The sequence below is a fragment of the Sturnira hondurensis genome, unplaced genomic scaffold (genome assembly GCF_014824575.4).
Source record: "Sturnira hondurensis isolate 20B ecotype Veracruz unplaced genomic scaffold, ASM1482457v3 Scaffold0021354, whole genome shotgun sequence".
Lineage (NCBI taxonomy): Eukaryota > Metazoa > Chordata > Mammalia > Chiroptera > Phyllostomidae > Sturnira > Sturnira hondurensis.
Window position 1 is genome coordinate 6,435,304 of NW_028093985.1, and position 19,769 is coordinate 6,455,072.

At 38.7% G+C, this 19,769-nt stretch overlaps 1 protein-coding gene across 1 annotated transcript in view; it reads left to right on the plus strand.

The window, feature by feature from the left end:
* The window catches only part of JMY (junction mediating and regulatory protein, p53 cofactor), a 107,071-nt gene that overhangs the window by 42,886 nt on the left and 44,416 nt on the right, over positions 1-19,769 (plus strand). The window contains exon 3 of the mRNA XM_037032409.1: positions 17,961-18,111. Coding sequence (XP_036888304.1) covers positions 17,961-18,111 — 151 coding nt within the window. The remainder of the gene's footprint in view (positions 1-17,960; positions 18,112-19,769) is intronic.

The following is a 19,769-nucleotide window of genomic DNA, read 5'->3' on the forward strand; positions in this document are numbered from 1 at the left end:
TTAAGTAGAAGTACACAAATGGGGTGATCAGTACTGGGAAAAGGGGATTATGAAGAGCAGTTCAGTAGGAAGCAGTTACCTCTGTCCATGTTAGAGATTGGAATTCAGAACATTCCAGATAGACATAATATGAAAACAAGAATGGTATATAGTAAACAGGAGTAGTACTTGTGCTTATAGTCACAATAAGTTATTGAAACAAATTACTGAATCATCACACCAGTTTAGCACCATGAGTGGATGCCAGTAAGTGGCATNTAAAAAAATTGAGCAGTGTGTATATACAAGTTTATGTAGAAGTACACAAATGGGGTGATCAGTACTGGGAAAAGGGGATTATGAAGAGCAATTCAGTAGGAAGCAGTTACCTCTGTCCATGTTAGAGATTGGAATTCAGAACATTCCAGATAGACATAATATGAAAACAAGAATGGTATATAGTAAACAGGAGTAGTACTTGTGCTTATAGTCACAATAAGTTATTGAAACAAATTACTGAATCATCACACCAGTTTAGCACCATGAGTGGATGCCAGTAAGTGGCATGAAAAAATCAAAACACATGTCTGCTAAAATCAAAACACATGTCTGTCTGACCTGCAGTGCCGCCGTTTTAGTCACACCACAGAGTGTGAATTGTTTGGAATGCTTCGGGTCTAAGATATATTGTAGGAAATGAAAGGAAAGGTGGTCAGGGACTTGAATGCCATGGAGTTTGGCCTTTATTCTTTAGTGTCTTTAAAAAGAACTTAATTTCCGGTTGTTTACTCCCCTAAATATTAAATTATGATAGAAAAGAAGTTAATTTGGCATCCCAAATGTATACTGTATTTATTTACTTAATATTTTATGATGTTATGATATTTTATTTTATTCTATTACATTTATATAAGTGGAAGTTAATAAAGATTTTTCACTAATCCTCTGTCTCACCTGTAAGAATTAAGTAGCTAGCTCCTCCCTCCCCAGCATTTAAGTCTCGAAATCTTTCTGAAATATACACACCTTTAGGGAGCTCCCAGACTCTTAAGTCTTAATACATTTGTTCTAAAAAATGTCCCAGCCACCACTGTCCCCCAGANTATGATATTTTATTTTATTCTATTACATTTATATAAGTGGAAGTTAATAAAGATTTTTCACTAACCCTCTGTCTCACCTGTAAGAATTAAGTAGCTAGCTCCTCCCTCCCCAGCATTTAAGTCTCGAAATCTTTCTGGAATATACACACCTTTAGGGAGCTCCCAGACTCTTAAGTCTTAATACATTTGTTCTAAAAAATGTCCCAGCCACCACTGTCCCCCAGACTAGAAGCATCAGTATCACCTGGGATCTTGTTAGAAGTACAGATTTTTGTGCCTTACCTCACATCTCCTGTAATAAAATTCTAGGAAGGGGGGGTGGTCAGCAGTCTTTGTTTCAACAAGCCTTTCAGGTGATTATGATATACACTAAAGTTTGAGAAACACAAGTCTGATAAGAGTTGAAACACCTAAAGGATGGAGCACACTTAACTCAAAAGTTGCAGTCTTGGTGTCAGTTTTCTCTTCCAATAAAATGAGATTTAAACTAGATGGTTTTCTAGATTTTTAAACCCAGTGCCTTAATGAGTCTGGATTAGTTAGTGAGTTGGCCTCCTGGATCAGCTATAAGCACTTTAAACATACTTTCCTAAGTTATTTAATAACTTGCTGAAAGTAAATAAGCTAGAAACTAGAAGGGATCCTCAACTCTTCCCTCCCCTTTGTAGTCAGTCACTATACCTTGCAACTTATGTCCTAGTTGAATTTCAAATATGCTCTTCTTTTGCCACCTCCTTTGGTCCCCCAGGACCAAGCAAATCTATAGGTGTCTTTGTGAAATAGAAAAAAGATACCTATTTACCCCCAGTCCCAGCTGATAGATTAGAACCCCCTTCTTCACTGCTCCCCCTGCCCCTCTCCCCTGCCAGGCAGATTCAGTAGTACACATGGCTCAGCAAAGCACAGGCTGGATTTCAGTCTCTACTCTGACCCTTGGTTGGGTGCTCTTGTTCGGGGTACAGCTTTTATACCATTGGACCACTGTGTTCTATTATATGCACACTATATGCACAGTATAAATTGTATATTGCCACCACTATCCATTAAAGTCCTTATCTCTTACCTGAACTATTTTTTCCTTTGGTTTCCTTGCCTTTAGATTCCTTTCACTTAAAGAAATGCATTATTTCACACTCTTTCCTGAGACTATTACATCAACCATTTGCTTTGACTGTAAAAATTTACGAATATATGCTGTGAAAGTTGTCATGTCATTCTCTTAATAGTCACCTTCAGGTGACCCCGTAGCCTTAAAAATTTGCACTTACGGGTACTGCTACATCAGTATACTCACAAATTTATCTTAGCATTTGATTCACCTGCGTTTTTTTTCCCTTTTTCTCTCTCCCAGCAGTAGACAGTAACACTTAAGTTTCTCATGTAAAATCCAGTATCCAAGCAAATTGGTGTACTCTATAATAAGTAATTCTGTGCCAAGAAACTTGTATTTATAAACTAGTCTCACTGTCCTGGCTACCTAAACTGACACATACTTTTTTCCATGTTAAAAACAGGCACTGTTTTCTTTCTAGTTCTAAAATTAAAAACAGAGGTGTCATTGTTTTTAGCACATGATCCAGCTGACCAATGCTGTACATCTTCAAATTTGCCCAGTTAGGAAAAGAACTTAGTATCCTATCCTAGCTTAATGTCTTAGGTGCAATAAACTATAATCACATTTTTTAACAGTTGGCTGTGATGTTACTTACTAAGTTTCAGAAGTTACTTAAAAAACAGCATTACAAAAGCAAAGTGTGTGATATGTATATTTGAATATACATATGCAGTGAAACTAAAGATAATCCAACAAAGTACAAATAATCTTCAAATAATTACTAGATTTTTTTTACTTTTTCTCTTCAAAAAGCCATAACTCAAGTCTTCTCACTTCTATGTACAGTGTTTAATTGTGCAAGTGAAAAGAATTTCTATTTTAATGATCTAAGAGTTTTGAATTTTGAACACTGTTTATTAAATTTCTATTTCATAGTTGTCTCTGTAAGGGTCTGACTGGAAAATCAAACTAGTTACTTCAACAGAGGGACTTTAATGTAAAGGATTAGTAACTAGGTATAACGTGGTTAACCGCATAGTTAAGAAGGCAGGACCATAACTCTGTATCAGAGTTAACAATTGCCAAAACAGCCAGCACTGGTAGAATTGGAGGTCACAAAAGAAAGAGGTGGTAATTATTCATTCTTTAGTGAAGAGGTTGAGCCTGGGCCTGGAGAAACCAGTCTGTGGAAGAGGATATTGCTCCTCTAGTGCTGGTGTGTTTGAGCTGCACTTGTGGAGAGACCTTGATTTCTTGGGATATGGTACTGGTGAGCTTGTGCTAGTTTGTCTTTCTGGGATGGGTGGGTGGGTGGGTTGGCACATGATGAAGCTGTTTTGCAAACATGGGAAAATGGTAAACTGGATTCTGTTAGCTGCTTCAAGAAGGAATTGCAGGTGTGGATTGAAGAAGCAAGTCTGAGATGATGCTCACAGAAGCAGCAAACAGTAAAGTCAAGTGATGCAGTGATGCAGATGGGAAGAAGCAGCAAACATCTTTTTACCTTTTCTAACCCTGAAAAGCCCAAATGTGGTATATAGAGCTTGTTAGCAAAGGCCAGATATGGTCCATAGAGCTTGAACCATAGTATCACAAGGCAGGATGTTGAACTTGGAGGTGATGGACAAGAATTTATGTATGTATCAGATGTTCAAAGTTAGTGGGGAAAACCTAGTAATCTAGCTTATGGTTTTAGGGTAAAATAAACATACAAGTTCTACCCTGGCTGGTGTAGCTCAGTGGATTGAGCACGGGCCTGCGAACCAGAGGATCGCCGTTCGATTCCCAGTCAGGGCACATGCCTGGGTTGCAGGCTGGTTCCCTGCAGGCCAACTCCCAGCAGGGGACGCACGAGAGGCAACCATACATTGATGTTTCTCTCCTTCTCCTTCCCCTCTAAAGATAAATAAAATCTTTAAAAAAATAAAAATAAACATACAAGTTCTTTAGAGTACAAGGTTTAATCATGTCATTAAAAAGGACTTATATTCATAATATATGGAGTAAGAATTTAACATTTTGACTGCGGAGTTCAATTTATTAAATTTCTGTTCTATGCTTGTAAATTCTAATCTTAGGCTTTTTAACTTGTGTGTTTTTAAATCAGAAGTAATTACAACAAAAAGCATAAACCATGATGGTTTGTTGTAGCAAACAAGTCTTCTAGAACCCTTAAATCTAAGCTGTAGTCTAAATATGCTTCTTACTGCTAAGGATCCCACAGTGGTATCCCGTTGCCTGTCAAATTAAATGCAGACCCCCTCAGCCTGACATATAAAGGCCTCCTCATAGTGATAACAACCTCCTTTTCTAGTCCTGTTTCCCATTATGTTTATCCATTTTACCTAAGCTCCAGCCAGGCTGGACTTCTCTCTGTCCCTTATCATGCACTGAGCTTAGTTTTGCCTCCAGTATGCCTGTTGAAGGTGGTTCTCTTTCCTCACATACTCCATCTGTACCTGTCAAAATTCTGTCCCTCTAGCCAATGCGTCTGCAGTTGATCCTTGGTAAGTCTGTTCTAATCTGAATAGCTAGCTTCTCTCTCACCAAACCTTTTTTCTTAACATCATTCCCTTTAAAAACTCTCCCTGTACTTTGCACCCCAAACTCCACAGCTAGTGCTCCCCACGGTATCTTAGACACACTCTTTCATGACATTTTTCATACTCTATTGTAATTCTTTTTTTGGGTGTCTATGTTCTCCACTAGGCCGAATATCTTGCTATCTCTGGTGCCTCGTACAGTACTGGCACTGAGCAAATACTGTACCTGATTGTTTTGAGTGAATAATGGAATGTTGTGATCTGTCAAAGGTCTCCCAGCAAAGCTAGGTCTCCTAGTTTCAAGACGGATTTCTTAATCACAGATGTCTCTGCTCTACCACCCCCCACTCCCAGTTAGATTGTAAGTTTTGGGGAGGAGATTGCGCCTCTTACTCATATATTTCCTCTGAAGCACCTAGTATAGTACTCTCTATTCAAGTTATATAATTGAAATGATTTTCAAATAATAGCCATGAGGAAATCTCAAAGGAAAATAATCAACCTGTAGCATCATTTTAATTTGATTCCTACAGTATGAAACTGGATGTACAGTAATCATCTGAGAATTAAAAAAATCCAATCCAGATGAGTAGGAAATTGGCTATCAAGAATCCAAGCCGCTACTGCTGGCTTAATTGTCTTTGCTTGACACTATATTTACAGTCCTAAAGTGGTGTTTACACAATTCTGTTTCCCACTTAATAATGAAAACATAGATGTTCTAATCATATCTTCACATTTCTCTTCCCTATCCACAGGAAAAAGAGGTAAGTCTCATAATTTTGCCACTTTCTGGGACTCCTTTGTGAAAATATGAGCTCATTGTTTGTTGGGTTGACTAGAAATAGGAAACCCCTAGGATAACATGTCTTCAGCTTGTTAGTTGGTATGCTTTGTGAACCTAAGAAGAGAGAAAGGCATTTTTTCTTCTTCATGCTTATAAAAGGAATATATATGTAAAAGAAGATTTGAGAAGTGCAGATTTTAAACAAGAAGAAAAATATTACCCATAATTCATTACCAAAAGATGACATCAGTAATAATACACTTTACATATTTTGTCTTTTCTTTGGACTTGCATACCAAATGAAATTATATCTATGATTTTAACCTATATTCACTTATTAATACTATAACATAATCATTTTCCTGTTTATTAACTTCATAAACATTTATTTTTGCATAGAATTGTATTTTAAAGGTGTATCATACATAAATTTCTCTATTATTAGATATTTGGGATCCATTTTTTTATTCCAAGCAACATTGCCATGAACATCTTTGGTTCTTCTATGAAAGTATTGTCTTAAATACCTTTGGAAAGTATCTGGAAATTCTTCCCAGAAAATGTTTTAATCAATTTATAGTTCCACTAGCAGTATGTGAGTGTGTGTCTTTTCACCATTAGCACATTAACCTGGTTAGTCTCAAAATTTTAAAGATTTACTGAATGAGTCTTTCTAAATAGTTTGTCATCCTACTCTCCTCCCCTCCCCTGCGCCAACTATTCTTGTCTGGGCTCTTTTTTTCACATGGGAAAACAGATAATCCAACAGGAGTTTCCCTCATCCTTCCTTTACCAAATTCAAAACCACCTTTTTTTTGTGCTGTGGAGGAATTTTCTTTCCATTTATTTACCAAGAGCAAATCCCTATACTAGTCCTTTGATCCTGTCCTGATCATCTTCAAGGACCTTCCTGCTCTTGTTAGCCCCGCCTCATTCCTGCCTCTGTAGATTCTCCCTCTCCTGGGTGGTTCTTCTCAGTGCTCAGCCTACTGAATGATTTGCTATTAAAAGAAAACAAAAAGCAAAGGGTCTACCCTTAAGTCTTCTGAGTTGCTTAGATGACTTCATTTATTCTAATAGTTTTAAATGTCTTCTGTGTGTCATGGTGACTCAGATTTATATCTCTGGTCATGACCTTTTTAAAGTCAAACTTAACATATGCAAAAAGAAACCCTTGGTGCAAGATGGCAGGGAGTAGGATATGTCACACCTTTTCCCAGAACCAAATTGGAAATAAAACTAGAGTGGACTAGACACCTGAAATAAATCAAAGACTACCTCAAAAAGAGACTTTTAATGAAGATGGGGGGGGGAGGGAAACACCCTGATTGTTAGGAAGGGTCAGGTCATTAAAGAGGCTGGCCCAGAGTTGGAAGCAAACTAAGTGCCCATCAGTGAATGAATGGATCCAAAAACTATGGTACATATACACAATGGAATTCTATGCAGCAGAAAGAAAGAAGGAGCTCCTACCTTTTGCAACAGCATGATGGAACTGGAAAGCATTATGCTGAGTGAAATAAGCCAGGTGTTGAAGGACAAATACCATATGATCTCACCTTTAACAGGAAGCTAAACAACAAAACAATAAGCAAGCAAAATATAACCAAAGACACTGAAATAGAGAACAGGCTGACAGTGACCAGAAGGGAGGGAATTTCAGGGGAAATAGGGGAGGGATTTAGAGGAACATATATAAAGGATACATGGACAGCAACTGAGAAGGGTGGAAATGGAAGGGAGGGGGGGAGCACGGGGGGTGGGATGGGATGGGAGTAATAGAATACTGTACTTAAAAATAATTAAATAAATTAAAAAATATCTAAAAATAAAAAAAAATAGGCTGGCCCATTCACAAGGGAGGTGGGCAGAGGCAACTGTGACTGTGGGAGCTTCCCCTGGAAAGGCGAGAAGCGGAGACCCCAAACTGGGCTCCCAAGTTCAGAGCACTAGTGCTAGGATCAGCCAACCACAGAGCATCCAGCAGTGAAAGTGGCAAGATTGGTCTCTGCTGGGCAGAGAGGAGACCTGCTGAAGACAAAGCCACTTTTTTTTCTTTCATTTTCTTTCTTAGTTCTTAAAGGGGCCAAAGCACATGTTTTGTGCTTGTATCCACTCACCTGGGGCCTAAATAAAGGGAGGTGAAGTGGACAGGAATTGCCCAAAGAGACACTGGAGAGAAACATAGGGGAGTGGCTGTGGGGGATGTATGTGCTAGGATTATATCTGTATTTCTCAAGCCCCTTGAAAACAGCAAGCTCCTCCTGGGAATAAAGCAACTAAATTACCCTATGGGATACCACTCCCCCCAACCTCTGGAATCGTGCTCCCCCTACCCTGAATCTTTTTTTTTCCTTTCTTTTTTTGTTCTGTGTTTTGTTTTGTCAGGGTTTTGGGGTTTGGGGTTTTTTTTTTTTTTTCCTTGCTTTGCTTCTTTTTAGTCTCCCATCCTGAATCTTAACCTGTGCTGAGGAGACATGAACAATGCAGATTCAGGGTGTGTCAGAGATGGGCTGTAGGGAGCAGCTATATCATAAACTTTCCTGGGAAACAGACTGGTTCTTCCATCTCACAGGAGAGCCATACAAACACCCTTCTGGTTTCTGGCAGACCCAGAATCTGGGTTCTGGAGACTACCTGTTAGCTGACTAGGAGTCCTGCCTTGCCAAGTACAGGGGGGAAAAGTCCCAAGCAGACTCAGACTGGTGGTTTGGGCAGGGGAACACATCTACCATCTTCCCTGAAGTCTGGAAGATACCTGCCATGGGAGATCCAGGAATCCCAACACCCCTCAACTCCCCGCCTCCACTGCCTAATTCCACCAGAAGGCCCCTGAGAAACAATTGGGTCTGCAACTAGTCTAAACTTGGCAGCAGAACAGTAGGCAGAGACAGAGGCAGATCCTGTGGTAACTTGGGACTCATGCTGAGACACCCCTGGACTCAGTGCTGATAAAACTTAGCTTGGCAGGGTAGCTTGGCCCAACCTGGGCACAGCCACGCTCACAAACTGAATCAGTCACAAACTGAATTGATTGTAGTTTCAAACAGGCTGCTGAGAATTGGACATGGTCAACAGCTGACGGTGGTTTATACCAGCCTCAGGCACTTAAGGGTCATATCCAAAGGGAGAATACAGTGGGACCTCCACCCTCTTGAGTCCACCAGAGGTTCTCTCAGAAACAGGTCTGTGATTACTCTTAAGACTGACAGCAGCCTGATAGGCAGAGGCAGGCAGATCCTGTGGTGTCTTGGAACATTTGCTGACATACCCCTGGGCAGAGTACTGATAGAACTCAGCTTTGTAAAGCAGCTGGGTCCATTCTGGGTGCAGCCAAGCGTGGAGGAATCAGCCACAAACTGTGGATTGCATATAGCTTCAAACAGGCTGTGAAGGGCTGGATGTGGATAGCACTGACATTGAGTGATACCAGCCTCAGACTAAATCACAGCTGCATCGAAAGGGAAAACCCAGCAAACAAGCAAGCGCTAAACTCTGCTGGGACTAAGTCCACTTTGTTCTTTTTTTCTTTTTCATAGCTTTTTAATTTTTCTGTTTTTATCTCTGTTATTCTATTTTTTCCTTCTTTCACCTCTTATTTTACTCTCACATTAATTATCTCATGGTTCCCTGCCTTCCTATTCTTGTTTTTGTTATTCTTTCTTTTTCCTGTTTCCCTCTTTCAATTCATTATTCATATTCTCTCCCCTTTTCTCCTCCTGTAATCACTTTGCTGTCCTTTAACCTTCTCTCCTTACTCTTTTTCTTTTTACTTCCCCCCTTTTTTAATATTCTATTTCTCTTTTCATTTTTATTATTCTTTTATCTTTGTTATTGAAATTGCTCTTTTGGTGGTAGGTGGTGCTTGTTTTGATTTCATTTATTTGTGGTGTTTTGCTTTGTTCTGCTGGCACCAGTACAACAGCATATAAGATGTTGTGGGGGTTGAGCCTCTCAGCCAGCCAGCTGGAGGGCAGACCCCCACCAACAGGCCAACAACATTCAGGGTCCAAATACACCAGTAGAGCCAACATAATTGACATGAAGTGCATTCATAGAGCATCCAGATTGGAAAAGATAGTGGTGTAGGACTCTGCACCACTGGGTCCTACAGAATGCCTACTATGTAAGTCCACCCTACAATACAGGGAGTTGAAGCATATCTACTAATACATAGAAACAACCAAAACAAGACAGCAAAAATGGGGAGACAACCTCCAAACAAAAGAAAAGGAGTAATCTCCAGAAAAATAGCTAAGTGAAATTGAGGCAAGCAACTTATCAGAGATAGAATTCAAAGTAATGGATATAAGGATGCTCAAGGAATGTAGTGAGAGCTACATCAATATGAAAAGGGACATAGAAGCTGTGTTAAGCTGGAAATGAAGAAAGTAACATATGACAGGAAGAATATACTAGAAGTAATTAAAAGCAGACTGGACAAGGAGGAACAAGTCAGTGATTTGGAAGACAAGGTGGAAAAACACCCAATCAGGGCAACAAAATGAAAAAAGACTTAAAAAGAATGAGGATAGTCTAAGATAGCTTTGGGATAACATGAAATGTAACAATATTCACATCATAGGGATACCAGGAGAGGAAAGGGAACTAGGCATAAAAAGCCTGTTCGAAAAAATGCAAGAAAACTTTACTAATTTGGTGAGGGGGAGAGCCACAGACACAGGTTTAGGAAGCACAGAGAGTCCCAATGAAGATGAACCCAAAGAGGCCTACACTAAGACACACCACATTTAAAATAGCAAAGTTTAAAGACAAAGAATCTTAAAGGCAGCAAGAAGGAAACAATTACCTACAAGTGGTCTTCAATAAGGCTGTCCATTGATTTCTCAACAGAAACACTATAGGCTTGGAGGCACTGTCATGAAATATTCCAAGTAATGAATAGCAAGGACCTGCAGCCAAAACTACTCTACCCACCAAGGCTATGTTTTAAAATAGAAGGTGAAATAAAGAGCTTCCAGACCCCCACTCCCCTGAAAAAGGCTAAAGGGGTACTTTTCCACCAAATAAACAGGAAATTGCAAGAGATGCTATAGGGTCAGCGTTAAGAAGAAAAAAATAGAGGAACATAGACTCAAAGGGTAAAATGACAATAAGTACCTATCAATAATAGCCTTAAATGTAAATGAGTTAAATGCACCAATCAAAAGACACGGGGTACCTGAATGGGTAAGAATACATGATCCATATATATACTGTCTACAAGAGATCCACCTAATAGCAAATAATTTACAAGGGCTGAAAGTGAAGAGATGGAAAAAAGTACTCCATTCATATGGATGTGAAAGGAAAGCCAGGGTAGCAATACTTCTACCTGATGAAATGCACTTCAAAATAAAGATCATAACGAGACAGGAAAGGTCATGTCATTACATAATACTTACAGTTGGGTAATACCTCTTGTTGGGTCAGTCCAACAAGAGGCTATAACCGTAGTAGACATATATACACCCAACATAGGAGCACTTAAATATATAAAGAAAATCTTGGAGGACTTTAAGAAAGATTCACAGCAATACAGTCATCATAAGGGTTTTTAACACCCTACTGTCAACAATGGACATATTCCAGACCAAAAAAATGAATAAGGATATGGCAGCATTAAGTGACACACTACATCATATGGGTTTAATTGATATTTGCAGAACACTTCCCCCCAAAGAAGCAAAATATACATTCTTAAAGGCACAAGGAAAACTCTCAAGCATAGATCACATGGTAGGACACAAAATAACCCTTAACAAATTTGAAAAAAAGTCATATCAAGCATTTTCGTGGATCACACACACAAAAAGAAAACCTCAACTTCAAGAAAGAAACTCAAAAACATTCAATACATGGAGGCTAAGTAACATGTTATTAAAAAGTGAATGGGTTAACAATGAGATCAAGGGAGAAATCAAAAAGTATCTGGAAACAAAATGAAAACCCCCAAACCCAAAAATCAATGGAACACTGCAAAAGCAGTTCTGAGAGGGAAGTTCACAGCATCACAGGCTTACCTAACACAGATAGAAAAATCTCAAACAACCTAACCTTGCACCTAAAAGAACTAGAAAAACAACAAAAAAAGCCCAGAGCAAGTAGAAAGAAATAATCAAAGGAGAAATAAATGATGTAGGGACTAAAATAATAATTCAAAAGGTCGGTGAATCCAGGAACTACAAAATTGATAAACCTTTACCCAGACTCATCAAGAATAAAAGATTCACTCCTGGTCAAGGTGGTGGCATAGGCAGACATGGCTCACTTCTTCACACAACCACCTCAAAATTACAACTAAAATATAGAACAACCATCGCTCAGAATCATTAGAAATAAGAGTTGAAAGGAAGTCTGACAGTGATGGAATTAAATAAACCACATCCATTTAGTCTCATAGGAGAGGCACAGATATGGAACTGACTGGTCCTTGACCCACGTGTGGTGGTAAAAAATTCGAGAGGAATATCTCAAGACCAAGGAGTCCTCCCTCACATCTGCCCCCCCAATCCAGGATTCCAGTCCCAGGAAGATAAGTTCCCACAACTTCTGGCTGCAAAAAACAGTGGGGATTGAGTCAGTGGAGGAAACTGCTAGAGCCCCAAACAGTTGCTCTTAAAGAATCCACTCACACAAACTCACCTCCTCAGACTCACTACCTCTGAGCTCGAGCATCTGGTAGCAACTCAAAAGACAACAGTGGTATGCCGGGAGGAACTGAAGTGTCTGGCATCAAGGGGAACAGAGGCCATTGTCCCCTTTCTGAAGCTTCCCCTCATAAAACTGGCAAGCCAGGTGCCATATCTGAGACACTCTCAACCTGGCTAACATTGTTTGACCTGCCTTGGAGATCTCCAGAGACTCTGGCCCACCCAAGCTGCTTTTCCATATGAATGTCTGGTCTTGGCTTGTTTCATAACTTCCTAAATCCTCTCAGACAAGCAACAACTGGCATCAGTGAGCCAAGGCCCAGCAGCAGCAACCAGCATAGATTCAGAGCTTGGCTTTGCCTGGGAATCTCTAAGCCCAACACAAGTAGCAGCTATCTCAGATTGCTTTACAGCTCTCACAGGGTGCCACAGGCTAAACAAAGGTGAGGGCTGAACTTGATCTGTGCAGCCTGGGGTACCCCAGGGCCAACACACCCAGTGGTCAGCTACAGAACAGAGTCATGGATACAGAGAACATTTTGATGGTTGTCATATGAGGAGTTGGGGGAAGGGGTGAAGAGGTGAGAGGAATAAGTACAAATAGGTAGTTACAGAATAACCATTGGGATGTGAATACAATATAGAAAATGGAGTAGTGAAAGAATTTACATGCATGATACATGGACGTAAACAATGATGGGGGAATTGCCTGAGGGAATATGGGGTGCTGGGTGGAGTGGGACAAGGGGGAAAAATCAGGACAACAGTAATAACTATAATTTTAATAATAAACCTTGAGAAAAGATACAGTAAAAGTTGAATAATGGAAGAAAGAAAAATGAGAGGACCCAAGTAAAATTAGAAATGAAAGGGAAGTAACAACTGATACCACAGAAGTGCAAAATTACTATAAACCAAGTGTATGCCAAGAAATTGGACATCCTGGGCAAAATTGATAAATTTATAGAAACATTTAATCTTCCAAAGCTGAATTGAAAATAAGCCAAAAACCTTACTAGACCTGTAACAACTAGTGAGATCAAAGCAGTAATTTAAAAAGTACTGTCACACAAAAGACCTTTGGTTTTACCAGTCATTCAAAGAGCTAACACCTATCCTCCTCAAACTACTCTAAAAAATTCAAGAAGAGGGAAGACTTCCAAACTGTTACTTTGAGGTCAGTATTACCCTAATTCCAGAAGCAGATAAAGATGCAAGGAAGGAAGAAAATAACAGGCCCGTATTTCTGATGAACGTGGTTGCAAAAATCGTCAACAAAATATTAGCAAACTGGATCCAGCAATACATTAAAAACATTATACACCACAGCCAAGTGGGATTTATTCCAGAGATGCAAGGAGGCTACAATATCCGCAAATCAGCAAACATGATACATTACATAAACAAAATGAAAGACAAAAATTGCATGATCATAACAAAGGTTTCAGAAAAAGCATTTTGTAAAATCCAGCACCCGTTTATGATAACAGTGACCAAAGTGGGAATAGAGGGTGCATGCCTAAACATAATAAAGATCACACATGTGAACCTATTGCCAACATCATACTCAATGGACAAAAAGTAAAAGAGTTTTCAGTAAGATCAGGAACAAGACAGGGGTGTCTGCATTCATAACTCTTAACATAGTACTAGGAGTCCTGGCCACAGCCATCACACAAAAAGAAGAAATAAAAGCTGTCCAAATTGGAAAAGCAGTAAAGCTGTTGTTTGTGGATGACATGAAATGGTACGTAGAAAACCCTACAGGCTCCACCAAAAACACTACTTGACCTAATTAACTCAGCAAAGTAATGGGATACAGAGTCAGTATCAGACATAGGTGGTATTTTTTTTATTTTTTATTTTTTTAATATGTTTTATTGATTATACCATTACAGTTGTTCTATTTCCCCCTTCATTCCCCTCCACCCTGCACACCCCCTCCCCCACCATTCCCCCTTTAGTTTATGACCACGTGTTTCAAGTTCTTTAGATTCTATATTTCCCCTACTATTCTTGCCCTCCCCCCATCTACTTTCTACCTACCATCTATGCTATTTTCTGTGCCTTCTCCCCCCTTCTCCTCCTCCCACCCCCGTTTCTAACCCTCCATGTGTTCTTCATTTCTATGGTTCCACTCCTGATCTAGCTGTCCTCTTGGTTTGCTTTTGTTTTAGGTGTGGTTGTTAATAACCGTGCGTTTGCTGTCCTTTCACTGTTCATATTTTTCATCTTCTTTTTCTTACATAAGTCCCTTTAACATTTCATATAATAAGGGCTTGGTGATGATGAACTTCTTGAACTTGACCTTATCTGTGAAGCACTTTATCTGCCCTTCCATTCTAAATGAAAGCTTGGCTGGATAGAGCAGTCTTGGCTGTAGGTCTTTGGATTTCATGACTTGGAATACTTCTTTCCAGCTCCTTCTTGCCCGTAAGGTCTCTTTTGAGAAATCTGCTGACAGTCTGATGGGAACTCCTTTGTAGGTGACTGTCCCCTTATCTCTTGCTGCTTCTAGGATTCTCTCCTTCATTTTAATCCTGGCTAATGTAATTATGATGTGCCTTGGTGTGTTCCTTCTTGGGTCCAACTTCTTTGGGACTCTCTGAGCTTCCTGGAATTCCTGGAAGTCTATTTCCTTTTCCAGACTGGGGAAGTTCTCTTTTATTATTTGTTCAAATAAGCTTTCCACTCATGGCTGTTTCTTTTCCCCTTCTGGTACCCCTATAATTCGGATGTTGGAACATTTAAAGATGTCCTGGAGGTTCTTATCCTCTCCTCGTTTTTTTTGAATTCTTGTAACTTCACTTTTTCCTGTTTGGGCATTTCTTTCTTCCTTCTGGTCCACCCCCTTGATTTGAGTCCCTGTTTCCTTTCCATCACTATTGGTTTCCTGTGCATTTCCCTTCATTTCAATTAGTTTAGCCTTCATATGTTCCTCTAATTGGTGGCTAAAATCAACCACTTCTGTGAGCATCCTGATTACCAGTGTCGTGAATTGTGCATCTGAGAAGTTCGCTATTTCCTGGTCACTTAGAGTTATAGGCTCTGGGGCTTTGAGTTCTTGTGCCATGTTTTGGACTGTTCGTGCCTGTTACGTATGAGGAGCGGAGCCCTAGGTGTTCATCAGGGCCGGGTGACCCAGTCGCTGGGTTTTGACGCTGTATGTGGGGGCGGGGCCAATGGAAAGCAATGGCGGGCACCCTTTGCTTCCTCCTGCCACCACCAGGGGCCGCTCGATTCGTCCCTCTGAGCACGAATGGGCATCGCAGTTTGTCCCACTGCTCGAGAATGTGTGACTGTGGCTAGCCGCTGCTGGGTTCGTTGCTGGAGGCTGCGAGGTCCGTCTCACTTCTCACTCCCGCCGTCTCGAGCCCTCACTGAGTCTGCCGGATGCTACCCCAGATGCCTGGGCACCTGGGGTCAGGGGATCTTTCCTGCCCAACCCTGCTCCACTGCTGGCTCTGGTAGAACGGTTCGTTGTTGTTGCACTTCCGTATAGTTCAATTTTCTGTTCTTTGGCTCCGTCTTTGTTCTCCAAACCTTTGTTGTATTCAAACTTGGTTGTGGGAGAAGGCACAGTATTTCCACCTACGCCTCCATCTTGGCGGAAGTCCTTTTAGGTGGTATTTTTATACACCAATAGTGAACTAGCAGAGAAACTACAAAAATAATCCCATATACTGTTGCAACTAAATAAAATATCTTGGAATAAACTTAACCAGGGAGGTAAAAGAACTGTACTTGGAAAACTATAGGACACCGAAGGAAAAAATAGAGGAAGATAGAAAGAAGTGGAGAGCATGGATTGGAAGAATTAACATCATTAAAATGTCCATGCTACCTAAAGCAATCTATAGATTGAGTGTAATTGCTGTTAAGAGGCCAGTGGCATATTTCACAGATTTTGAACAAATATTTCAACGATTTATATGGAACCAAAAAAGACCCCAAATAGCCTCAACAATCTTGAGAAAGAAGAACAAAGTTGGAGGGATCACAATACTTGATACCAAACTATACTATCAGGTCACTGTGATGAAAACAGAAAACAGTCTGATACTGACATAATTACAGACACAGATCAATGGAACAGAATGCAGAGCCCAGAAATAAACCCACGTCCTTGTGTTCAATTAATACTTGACAAAGGAGGCAAGAGCATATAATACAGACAGTGTCTACAGTAAAATGGTGTTAGGAGAACTGGAGTGCTACATGCAAAAAAATGGAACTAGGCCCATTGTACATCATACTAGAATAATCTCAAAATGGATAAAAGACTTAAAAATAAATCATACCATACAAATCTAGGAGGAATACATAGTAAAATTTCAGATATATTGTATAGCAATTATTTTTGCTGAAATATTTCTTATGGCAAGAGAAATAAATGAAAAAAATAAATGGGACTACATCAAATTAAAAAGCCTCTACACAGGTGAAGAAACCGACTATATAGCAGAACATTTTTGTCAAGGATACATCAGATAACAGTTTAACCTCTAAAATATATGATGAACTTATACAACTCAGCAGCAGGAAAATAAATGATTTAATTAAAAATGGGAAAGGACCTGAATAGATAGTAATTCAAGGACATACAGGTGGTCTATAGACATATGAAAAATGGCCAACATCACTAGCCATCAGAGAGATGCAGATTAAAACCACAGTGAGATATCACCACACACCTGCCAAAATAGTTGTCAATAAATCAAGTGCTGGCGAGGATGTGGAGAAAAGGGTACACTACTGCACTGTTGGTGGGGACATGGATTGGTGCAGCTGCTGTGGAAAACAGTATGGAATTTCCTTCAAAAATAAATGGAACTGCCTTTTTACCCAGCGATTCCACTGCTTGGAATATAACTGAACTATCCCTGAAACACCAACATAAAAAAATACATGCACCCCTATGTTTATAGTATTGTTATTTACAATAGCCAATGTTTAGAAACAGCCTAAGTGCCCATCAGTAGATGAGTGGATAAAAAAACAATGGTACATTTACACAATTTATACTACACAACTGTAAGAAAGAAGAAATTCCTACCTTTGTCAACAGCGTGGATGGAACTGGAGATTAATGTTAAGTAAAATAAGCCAGTCAGTGAAAGATAAATAGCATATAATCTCACAAGAGGAATCAAATAAGCAAAATGAACTACTGAGAAAAATAGAACCAGAGGCATAGAATCTCAGAACAGGCTGAGATATAGGAAGGGAGGAGGGAAGAGAGGGCACTGACTGAAAGAAGGTGAAGGCCCTGGCTGGTGTGGCTCAGGATTGAGTGCTGGCCTGTGAACCAAAAAAATCACTGTTTTGATTCCCAGTTCAGGGTACATGCCTGGGTTGTCTGCCAGCGTCTCAGTAGGTAGATGGGTTGATTTTTATATATTATCAGTCTTAAAATCTAAGTTTTTATTTTATTTTTCAGTTATTCAGTAAGTATTTTATTAGTATAAAATTATTAACCTGAAAATTTAGTTAGGACAAAGGAAGAAATAGATTTCTCATTATCTCAGCACCCCAAAATAATTAGTTATAACATTTTGCTGTACATCTTTTGTTTACACATGGTAGAAGAAAGGATAAAAAAGATTCAGAAGGATGAAGGGGGAACAAATTTTATGTCAGTATCAACATTATTGTTAATTTACTTGTTTTATGCCTTATTAGCTCCCATTCTGAAGCAGGGAAAAATAAATACTCTTTGTTTTTAGATCCAAGCACAATGCCAGATACACAAACATGCAGTAAATGTCTAAGAAATTAATAAAAGAAAGAAAGAAATGAACTGCTTAATTTTGTTCTCTCTCTCTCTCTCTCTCTCTCAAGATTTCCATGGAGAATGATTATCTGGGTCCACGAAGAATTGAAAGTCTACAAAAAGAAGATGCTGATTGGCAGCGGAAAGCTCACATGGCTGTGCTCTCTATTCAAGATCTGACTGTCAAATATTTTGAAATAACAGCTAAAGCTCAAAAAGGTGAGTTTCCCAGTAAAATCCTTGTTTACTTTTGAGAATAAGTGACTTAAATATTTTATGTTCATAATAACTATATTGAAAAGTATCTAAATACCACTCATAATCCTAGCAGTTAAGGAAGATCACTATTAACAAATATTTCCTTTTGGTCTCTTCTAGGGATATGTGTTTACATATACCAATTGTAAGAAATAATTGTAATGGGGTATTGGTATAGTATAATTCAGTTCTGTGACTTAATTTACAGTGACTCCCACAGTTTAGAGGCACAGCCACCACCAAGATTATCCTCACCTCAGACACTGGTCACTGATTTGGAGGTTGTCTTTACATCAGCTGAACCTCTAACCATGTGCCTCTAACCAGAACTCAGGAAAGTACATAATTAGAGTTTATAAAGGATACAAATCAGGATAAGCCAAATGAAGAGACACATAGGGCAAGGTCTATGAACATTCATTTCTTTCAGCTTCCATCCATAGGCGTCTATAAAAATCATTTAATGGCTCCTTAATATGCAGGTCAAAATCAGTGCTGTTCATTATTTTAATAATTGTCTATCTCTTTGGCAGTAATATCGATTAATATCCAGGATATTCTTTCAGTAAGTCCAAGGTTTCTTAAAAATTTCACTTAAAGCACTTTATTTCTTTATAATGCCAATGCTGAATGAGAATACTTTGCGTAATTCCTCAGCATCATTTGGCATTGACATTAAAAAAAATATGACCAACAATTTGGTAGGTGAAAAATATAATTAATGTTTTTAAAGTTTGCATTTCTTGGGTTATTATTGAGTATAAATCTTTTCTGCTTTCATTAATAATTGGTATTTGTACATTCTTTTTATTCAGTTAACTTTTTTGTGTATTTTAATGGTATTTTTTGTATGGCTCTGTAAGGGCTCATTATATTCATTGATTCTTTAAAATATTTATATTATAGTTGTATATTAACTTTCTGATATCTCTTTCAAATATCTATTACATTTTTAACTTTTTGTTATACAAATTTTGTTTGTAAAAACTTTTAAGAATGATTTCTTTTGAAATCTTTGTTACTTAGTTGTATTTTCTAAAGTAAGTTTCTGTTTTCTTCCATACAGTTAAAGCCCTAGTAAAAATCCTTTTGTCTACTTGTCATATTTTAAAAGCATTTGGCAAAATACAACATTATATGTGCTAAAAACACTCAGAAAACTAAATAAAAATGAATGTTCTTAACTTAATAAAGAGCTTCTACAAAAACTCTAAAGCCAGTATCTCAATTAATGGCGAGAGACTGAATGCTTCCCCCCTGAAATATGTAAAAAGTCACAGTCACAGATGTTCACACTCATCACTGCTATTCAACTTAATGCAGTAAATCTTAACTAGTTGTAATGAGGCAAGAAAAAGAAATAAAAGCATATACTTTGGAATGGAAGAAATAAAAATAGTCCCCATTTACAGATAACATTGTATGAGGTGTATTTTTCAAAACTCTTGGAACTAGCAAATTACTTTCTCAATGTCACAGGAAATAAGGTCAACACACAGAAGTGAATTATAGTTATTTATACAAGCAATGAAGAATTGGAAATAAAAAAATGTACAATAATAACATTAAAATAACTCTCCCCAAACAAAATATTACGTATAAATCTAACAAAATGTACA